Here is a 9,763-nt window from a genome sequence, read left to right on the forward strand (position 1 = left end):
TTCTCTGTCTGTGTGTTTGTTTCTCTGCCTGTCTGTGTGTTTGTTTCTCTGTCTGTGTGTTTGTTTCTCTGTCTGTGTGTTTGTTTCTCTGCCTGTCTGTGTGTTTGTTTCTCTGTCTGTGTGTTTGTTTCTCTGTCTGTCTGTGTGTTTGTTTCTCTATCTGTCTGTGTGTTTGTTTCTCTGCCTGTCTGTGTGTTTGTTTCTCTATCTGTCTGTGTGTTTGTTTCTCTGTCTGTGTGTTTGTTTCTCTGTTTGTCTCTGTGTGTTTGTTTCTCTGTCTGTCTGTGTGTTTGTTTCTCTGTCTGTCTGTCTGTGTGTTTGTTTCTCTGTCTGTGTGTTTGTTTCTCTATCTGTCTGTGTGTTTGTTTCTCTGTCTGTGTGTTTGTTTCTCTGTTTGTCTCTGTGTGTTTGTTTCTCTGTCTGTCTGTGTGTTTGTTTCTCTGTCTGTCTGTCTGTGTGTTTGTTTCTCTGTCTGTGTGTTTGTTTCTCTGTCTGTCTGTGTATTTGTTTCTCTGTCTGTGTGTTTGTTTCTCTGTTTGTCTCTGTGTGTTTGTTTCTCTGTCTGTCTGTGTGTTTGTTTCTCTGTCTGTCTGTGTGTTTGTTTCTCTGTCTGTCTGTCTGTGTGTTTCTCTGTCTGTGTGTTTGTTTCTCTGTTTGTCTCTGTGTGTTTGTTTCTCTGTCTGTCTGTGTGTTTGTTTCTCTATCTGTCTGTGTGTTTGTTTCTCTGTCTGTGTGTTTGTTTCTCTGTTTGTCTCTGTGTGTTTGTTTCTCTGTCTGTCTGTGTGTTTGTTTCTCTGTCTGTCTGTCTGTGTGTTTGTTTCTCTGTCTGTGTGTTTGTTTCTCTGTCTGTCTGTGTATTTGTTTCTCTGTCTGTGTGTTTGTTTCTCTGTTTGTCTCTGTGTGTTTGTTTCTCTGTCTGTCTGTGTGTTTGTTTCTCTGTCTGTCTGTGTGTTTGTTTCTCTGTCTGTCTGTCTGTGTGTTTCTCTGTCTGTGTGTTTGTTTCTCTGTTTGTCTCTGTGTGTTTGTTTCTCTGTCTGTCTGTGTGTTTGTTTCTCTGTCTGTCTGTGTGTTTGTTTCTCTGTCTGTGTGTTTGTTTCTCTGCCTGTCTGTGTGTTTGTTTCTCTGTCTGTGTGTTTGTTTCTCTGTCTGTGTGTTTGTTTCTCTGCCTGTCTGTGTGTTTGTTTCTCTGTCTGTGTGTTTGTTTCTCTGTCTGTCTGTGTGTTTGTTTCTCTATCTGTCTGTGTGTTTGTTTCTCTGTCTGTTTGTCTGTTTCTCTGCCTGTCTGTGTGTTTATTTCTCTGCCTGTCTGTGTGTTTATTTCTCTGCCTGTCTGTGTGTTTGTTTCTCTGTCTGTCTGTCTGTTTGTTTCTCTGTCTGTATGTGTGTTTGTTTCTCTATCTGTTTGTGTGTTTGTTTCTCTGTCTGTCTGTGTGTTTGTTTCTCTGTCTGTGTGTTTGTTTCTCTGTCTGTCTGTGTGGGTTTTTTTCTCTGCCTGTTTGTGTGGGGTTTTTCTGCCTGTCTGTGTGGGGTTTTTTTCTCTGCCTGTCTGTGTGTTAGCTGGCGTCAAAACTGGTCAAGATTGGAAATGATGCAATGATAGACATTTGGTACTTATTGTCTTGATGAAAATACGCAGTGATTGATTGGCTGAAAAATTCGTTGGATTTCTGCATCAAAGAAATTAACCCTGCTTTTGACTTCATGTTGTGTATTGATACATCGTATGAATTTGAAAACAAAATAATGTTTTATTATTTAAGCTTGCTATGATCGATACCTGCACCAAGAAAAGAATTATACGATTCATTTCTTAAGTCCATTTGTTTAAGAGTAGACTTGACATCCCAGATTGGAAACCGGCTTCTTTATAGACAGTCTACAGCTATGATGAATGAATGTACTTTGTAATTTTCAGGAGAACATGGGGCTTAAAGACGTAAATCTGAGTCATAATGAGTTCTCGGACAATGCCGCCGCCGTTCTAGGACAAGCGCTAGGTAAACTTACATTTACATCACGCATACAATCTGATGTCTGAAAAAAAAGAGAACCAACCAGATCTATGTAAATATTACAGCTATGATGTTATATAATATGCATGTTTGATTTGTTGAATGGATGGAGGTAATTTCTTATTTTTATTCAATATAAAGTAAGTTGCTGGGCAGTTATAAAGAGCGTCAACTTTCCCTACTTTATACCATATAAGATGAGAAAAACTTACTTTATTTGATTTAGTAAGTTGTAAACCTTGGAAGAGAACTAAGCAAAAAAGTGAATATTCATACATGTAGTTGGTTAAATCGTACTAGGTGCAATTAGATTCAAATCCAGAAATTTCAGAACGGGGTGGGGAGGTTACAGGTCGGATGCATGAGGAAACACTGAACGCACCTCAGCAATTAGAGATAAAAATAAGATTGTACATGTGCTCCTGTTTTCTCAGACACCGGCTTCTTCAAACAATGTTTGATGCTACATGTAACTGATGGATCGTTTTAAAAATGTATCAATCAACCCAAAAGACCACATCAAGGGGGAGGCGAATTTCATTTGAATGTGGCAATTTTCACAGGGACCCGAAATGCTCGCCCATGTTACCATTTTTTATCGTTATAATTAAAGAGTTCGGTTATACAATCTGTTTCGTTTCGTTCTGTTTCATTTCGATATTTTTCTTTTCATGTGGAAGCTTTTAAATAAATTTTGCCTCATAAAATATAAAAGCAAGTCGGCTAAAAAAAGGAGCGCAATTCCTGCCCATGGGAAATCCAACAGTCTGTTGAAAGACCTATCACCAAAGACCATGCAGATATTGTCAATGAGGAACTCCAGTATCTTTTAAATATCAACTTCAGATTACCCGTGCGTAGAATCAGAGAGGTGTTTAACAAAGTATATTTTTTATGAATGATCATATGATACAAATATTTCCGTATTCCATTTTTATTGAAAAAGCAGCTGTTTATGATGTCAAAAAGCCTAGTCTTCAATTTATCGTGCGGAATGTTCTTGTAAAGTGTTGAAAAGTCATACGTTTTGGTGCTGTTCTATTGCTGAATCACGGGTCTTATACTGCTGGAGTTACGATTCCTAACGATGACTCCGTAGGGGGAGTGCGTAATAAGCGTAGGTAATTCACCTCTAAATGTTGCAGCATACAACAAAAATATCATGATCCTAATTAACAGCGTACTAATGATTGCTCTATCTTTATTTTAGCTGTTAATGAGTTCATAGAATATCTGGATCTGAGTTGGAATTTCTTCAGACGTGGAAGTACTCATAAATTATGTGAAGGAATCTGGGTAAACATATTCAATTTTTCAATGTGAAGAATGCAAATATAATCCTGTTTTTATCGGTGGATTCATTTATCACAGTAGAAAATGTAGCGATTGATACCTACTACCCACCGATCTTCTCTTTAGTTTCATAACCTCATAACGAACAATCCTGAATTACGGCGTTTTCGTCTTTGCCAGTGTAATATAATTACTTTACCATGTGCAAAGAAATTAAGAGTTTGAATTATGTTTTCGATAGAGCAATTGCAGGTTGAAAGAGATTAATTTCGCCATGAACGGTTTCGGAGACGAGGGAGCGCTCGCCGTGGCCGAGGTTTTGATGAGAAGCACAACCCTTTATGTGATAGATATTAGCTATAACCGAATTTCTACAACAGGAGCTTCTGCGATCGGCAAGGCGCTTGAGCAAAATGATGCTTTGCGGATTCTAAGGGTAATTTGATTAAATGAATATCCTCCTTTAAATTTATAATATTATTGAATGCAAAGGTGTGTTTTTTATTTCAAATGAAAATTGTGCACCATTAAATGAAGTACAAACATTGATAATATATACTAGAAAATAAAACTTCTTTAATCAAATGTTACAATTATAATGATCTAGCTTTAAAAAAAAAGAAGATATCCATAGTCATTTCTAAAACTTCACTACCGTGAAAAGGTGAATATATCGGATAGTGACCAATCTCATAAATCTTATAAAGAATGCAAAATCAAAAACAGGCCAAACACGGACCCCTGGAAACACCAGTTGCATAGGAGCAGTGACAGGTCACACCCACCGTGAGTCCCCTGTCTAGATCAGTAGTAATGTGTGGTCACAATCAGTATGAAAGAGCGGCCTTGTATAAATTGGTATGAAAGTGTTATGAAGTGGGACGGTCACGTGATGAAATCCAACGAAACCCGAACAACAGATTTGATCATGTACCGCCTCACTTTAAAGCCCATCAAAGTTCTTTGGATGGTTCTATAATATAATTTAATATGCATTTGAAACTTAATGGGCATTTTAAACTTTGGAGTGAGAGAAGAAATCACAAGCCGCGTTTTGACCCAGAAACAAAGTCGTGATAATTTCTCGATTGTTAATTTTTTTTTTTTTTTTTTTTTTTTTTTTTTTTTGATATCGTAAAATACTATTGGTGACAATTGATTTCTGACATCATTCTGAGAGCACATGTTTGTATCTCGATGTGATTTTGAGATGACCGGTTTGGATGAATTAAAATGAGCTCAAGTTTAACAATCTAGGAGACGCAGATTTTCAAACTCGTGTTTTACAACCAGGCCTAGCTAAGAGAGATACTGTGTAATTAGTATTGCTACTTTCCTTTCTGATCTGCTGATATATTCACTGTGTAATTAGTATTGCTACTTTCCTTTCTGATCTGCTGATATATTCGGCTTACACCCAGTATGCATGTTTTTCATGATCGATGTGCCAGCTTCGAACATGATGTCCATGACCTCTGACCCCCTTAAACTGCAAGTTTAAGGTATTTTGCTTTCAATTGGTGTAAATAATTATAGATGCGTAATGTATTACATTCATCAAGTTTTAGGTCACCTGAAGATGCGTTGGTCGTGTGTCGGCCATAAACTTTGATACCTTTTCAGCTTCTTGGAACGGCTTAATCAATTTCAACCAATTTTGGTATATAGCATTTATCGGTCAAGGAGAACACATTTTGTGAATTTCGTGGTCTCCGCCTCCCTGGACCATGAAGGATATGTCCAAAACCGTCAAAGTTAATGTAATCGTCAAAATTTTCTTCTCTACCCCTGGACTCATGAAGTTGTCAAACTGATGGCATGATTATGATAAGCAATGAGCCCTAGAGCTATATAAAATCTTTGAAATTCATTACCCCTGGGTTCAGTGTTCATGCCCCAAGGTGGGACTAAGTTGCTCATGTATTGAAAATGCATTATCTTCTAGAAAGTCTTTTTTCTTTACTTCTACACATCAAGCAGTCACGCTGTTGGCATGACTATAATGAACAATGAAACCTATACCCAAACTGTGAAATTCATAACCCCAGGGTTCAGGCCCCAAGTGAAGCTAAATTTGTCATATATTAAAAATGCATTATATCTTTGAAAGTCTATTTCTTTACCTCTAGACACCTGCAGTGAAACTGTTGGCATGGTTACAATGAGCAATTAACCCTTTACCAAAAACTGTGAAATTCATAACTCCAGGATTCAGGGTTCATGCCCCAAGGTGGGGCTGAGTTGGTTACATATCAAAAATGCATTATATCTTGGAAAATTTCTTCTTTACTTTTGAATATCACGGAAGCAAAATGCTTAGCGCTCAGGGCTGTAGCAGTAACGTTTCTTTCACGTATAAACTCCTGCCGCGACACGGGACCAATGTTTCCAACATCAAAGATGGAATTCTTGTGATTCTCACTTCTAGATGCTGAGCGTTTGTTTAAGGACCTGTTTACGTCTTATGTTTGGCACGAGCGGGGCTCGAACTCACAACCTCCCGATCATGAAGCGAACGCTCTACAGCTGTGGTACCACAATATTAAAAAGCGTTATATTTCATTAAACATCTTTTTGGACATCCAGCAGAAAAACTGCATTATTGTAATGAGCAACTGGCCCTCTGCCAAAATTGTTAAATTCATGTTCCGTGATAAAGAAATATTTTCTGGGTTTTTTTTCTTCGAGAAATCCAAGCCAGGGTAGGACTGTACGGATCATATGACAAATACATTAACTTCTCTTTAAAATGTCCTCATTATTCCTGTACATCAAAATGTACAACTAAATCTACAAAGTAGAAAAACGAAGACGTACAAAAGCACATACATAATGTAGGTAATGTAATAATTTCGTAAAGACCAAAAAATATGAATACTCATTAACAGATTAAGACCCGTGAGCTTCTTGATTTGTTTGCCACCTTTATAGTGCAAATGGATATAAAAGAATTGTAAATTCAATCTCCACTTTTTGAATTTCAGATTGGTCACAATCCTTTAGGCATGGATGGAGCTAAGAGCGTGCTGAACGGGGTGGCTTTTGAAAACTGTGTCGTTACTGTTTTAGACATGTCGGTAAGTCTGGGCGTCCCTCCTCGTAGTGCATGCCCATTGGTTGTTGATATTACTAACACATACACACGCATGCGTGTGTTCATGTGCAATAATATCCCCGTCGGGTCTCTCTCTCTCTCTCTCTCTCTCTCTCTCTCTCTCTCTCTCTCTCTCCAATTAATGGAGATATCAATATCATGGGTTTGTTCACTTTTACTATTCATTGGGGATTGTTGACAACATATAAAATGTTCATTTTTACAATTAATAAATGCATCGATATTATGCGTATGGTCATAATACAAAAATCAGGGGGTGTACCTTTCCAAAGCAATACACAATTACTGTGTACTTTAAAAAGCATTTCTAGGGTTGATCACGATTATCAAATCAAAGTGTAACATCTCTCTATTGATTTTGTGTTTCTGGAATCCTGATAAATGTATTTTTAAAAAATTAATGATAAATAAATGAATATTTTTTTTAAAAAGGCAACGCATGTGATATTATCGGACACTTCATAAGAGTTTAATTACTAAATGCGAGGACAGTTTACGTGGTTGTGCGAATGGGCATAAAAGGAGAGATCTTTGGAGTGAGAGAAGAAATCAAAAAGTTATTTCAATTTTCATTAACATTAGTTTGGGGTATTTGATAGATAATGCTTTAATGTCTTCTAGGATTTGATTTACATTATTGTGTTTTGTTTATCATTTATAGGGTGTCGAAGTTGATAGAGAATTCAGAGATACGAAGCAAATTATCCAGGAAAAAAAAGAATTGGAGGTGTTCCATGGACTCGTTCTTGGTGATAATAAAATAACATCGAATCCCTTAAAAGAAAACGGCAACACTCTTCTCATAAATTAGCTGTCGAAAACAGGGAGACAACCAGTGAACAATATTTATAGCCAAATAAAGAATTAGTCATGTGATAAATCAATCAATTAATAGATTTGTTTTTCCAAACACTCAATTACCAGGATAGGGATCGATGACGAGGCTGAGGCGGTATGTTTCCCTGATTTACAGCGCTCATTTCTCCTGAGAGAGGAAACCGCCGTGAGCCGTTCCTTGTTTCTGGGACATTAAAGAGTGTGTGGGATTATATTATTGTACCACCAGCCAATCAATTGACTAGAAAAACACCAGCCCGCTGTCTCTCACTACAGTCATCAATTATCTTCTCTGGTGGTTCTAATATACTGAGTAAGTGAAAATATTACACCGGAAACAGGCCGAGGTATGATGCCTTGACGGTTTACCGAAGAACTGATTATTTAACTACGCGATATTTTATTCCTTTTTTTCTCCTTATTTTTTGTTTTTCGCATCAAGTGCTTTATTTATAAACTTATTTACAATTTACACATAAAACATTTAGAAAGAAAAATCTAGAATCTCGTTGACTGTGTATAACTTTTATACTGGATAAAACTTTCGTATAAATGAAGCATGTGTCATGGATGTAGCACGAAAGATTTTAGGATTCTATTCAAATGTGAACAAGAGATGTTTGTAAAACAGATATGGCCCCCATGGTGCAAAATTGAAAAGGGTTATACACACACACATCATTTAATTGAGAGTAGTACATGTATCATGAATTCAAAATATTGAGCAGACAATATCTTCCTATATCAAGAGTGGATTGACCATGTGACCTAAAAATCAATAGGGGTCATCTCCTGAAGATGTGCCAGTTTAACAAGTTTGATGTCTGTCAAGCAAAGGGTTCTCAAGATATTCAACGGACAGTTTATTCTTATGTCCAGTTTGACCCTTGACCTTTGACCATGTGACCTCAAATTCAATAGGAGTCATCTTCTCCTGAAGATTTACCAGTGTACCAAGTTCGATGTCTGTCAAGCAAAGGGTTCTCAAGATATCGAGCGGACAGTATTTTCCTATGTCCAGTTTGACCCTTGACCTTTGACCATGTGACCTCAAAATCAATAGGGGTCATCTTCTTCTAAAGATATACCAGTGTACCAAGTTTGATGTCTGTCAAGCAAAGGATTCTCGAGAAATTGAGTGGTCAATATATTCCTATGTCCAGTTTGACCTTTGACCATGTGACCTCAAAATCGATAGGGGTCATCTACTCTTTAAGATGTACCAGTGTACCAAGTCTGATGTCTGTCAAGCAAAGGATTCTCAAGATATTGAGTGGACAGTATATTCCTATGTCCAGAGTAGATTGACCCTTGACCTTTAACCTTTTGACCTGAAAAACAATAGGGGTCCTCTTCTTTTCATAACCAACCCACATGAAATATCATTACGATCAAGTGAATGGTTCTTAAGATATTGAGCGGACAACATGTGGTCTACCGACCGACCGACCGACCAACAGGTGCAAACCAATATGCCCCTCTTCTTTGAAGGGGGGGGGGGGGGGGGGGGGGGCATAAAAATATGAGATAACAAAAAAAAACCCACATGTATATGTGTTTATTTACGAGGCTATTGAGAAAACGTGTGATATCACGGAACAAGGCGGCTACAGTTCAAATCATAATTATGTCAAAACTTTATCTAAAGCAAAAAGAAAGTGACACTGTATAAATTATATGTAGAATGAAAGGGGAAGATAATGAACAGTGATCAATCTCATAACTCCTATAAGCAATACAAAAAAATAGATTGTTGGGCAAACACGGGTCCTTGCACACACCAGAGGTGGGATCAGGTGCCTAGGAGTAGTAAGCATCCCCTGTTGACCGGTCACACCCACCGTGAGCCATATATCTTGATCAGGTAAACGGAGTTATCCGTAGTCAAAATCAGTGTGCCAAGAACGGTCTAACAATCGGTATGAAACACGTCAGACAGCATTTGACCCAATGATAGGTTGTATTGGCAAACTAGATCGTTATAACGACCATAGAATTTGCGAAATGTTGACTTTAAACGAGACTGTTGAAACCCCTGTACCATCAACTTGTTTGTCAGTAGCTTTCGTCGATTTAAAAACTGACCATACGCAGAACAAGCTCTTGTGTATCGAATCAGTTGAGAGATATAAACAACATATGCAGGTGATGATGGAATATTGCTACATAAATATGGAAAGTTGACGATGGAGGAGCTGAAATCATCCCGTTTGTCATAAAGTTGAGTTGTAAGTTTGCCATTAATATCTACTTTCAATAAAATATCTAAGTATGAAGCAGAAGTGGACGACTCTGTGGTGTCTTTTATTTCGAGATCACAAGGATATATCGAATCGACATATGAATGAAAGTTATTATTGTTAATTGAAACGTCGTCGATATATCTCAACGTCGAATTGAAGGCCACAGCAGGAGATTTTTTTAATGAATTCTGCTTTGTATGAATATAAAAACAGGTCAGCTAACAAAGGAGCATAATTCGTGCCCAAGGGTATTCCAACAGACT

The 9,763-nt window shown here is 37.5% G+C and overlaps 1 protein-coding gene across 1 annotated transcript in view; it reads left to right on the forward strand.

The window, feature by feature from the left end:
• The window catches only part of LOC125651334 (leucine-rich repeat-containing protein 74A-like), a 40,454-nt gene extending 32,698 nt beyond the window's left edge, over positions 1–7,756 (forward strand). Inside the window, exons 7-11 of the mRNA XM_056164496.1 lie at positions 1,916–1,997; positions 3,223–3,308; positions 3,547–3,741; positions 6,290–6,382; positions 7,082–7,756. Coding sequence (XP_056020471.1) covers positions 1,916–1,997; positions 3,223–3,308; positions 3,547–3,741; positions 6,290–6,382; positions 7,082–7,231 — 606 coding nt within the window. The 3' untranslated portion in view covers positions 7,232–7,756. The remainder of the gene's footprint in view (positions 1–1,915; positions 1,998–3,222; positions 3,309–3,546; positions 3,742–6,289; positions 6,383–7,081) is intronic.
• Positions 7,757–9,763: the final 2,007 nt, after the last annotated feature.

Source organism: Ostrea edulis, chromosome 5, assembly GCF_947568905.1.
Source record: "Ostrea edulis chromosome 5, xbOstEdul1.1, whole genome shotgun sequence".
Lineage (NCBI taxonomy): Eukaryota > Metazoa > Mollusca > Bivalvia > Ostreida > Ostreidae > Ostrea > Ostrea edulis.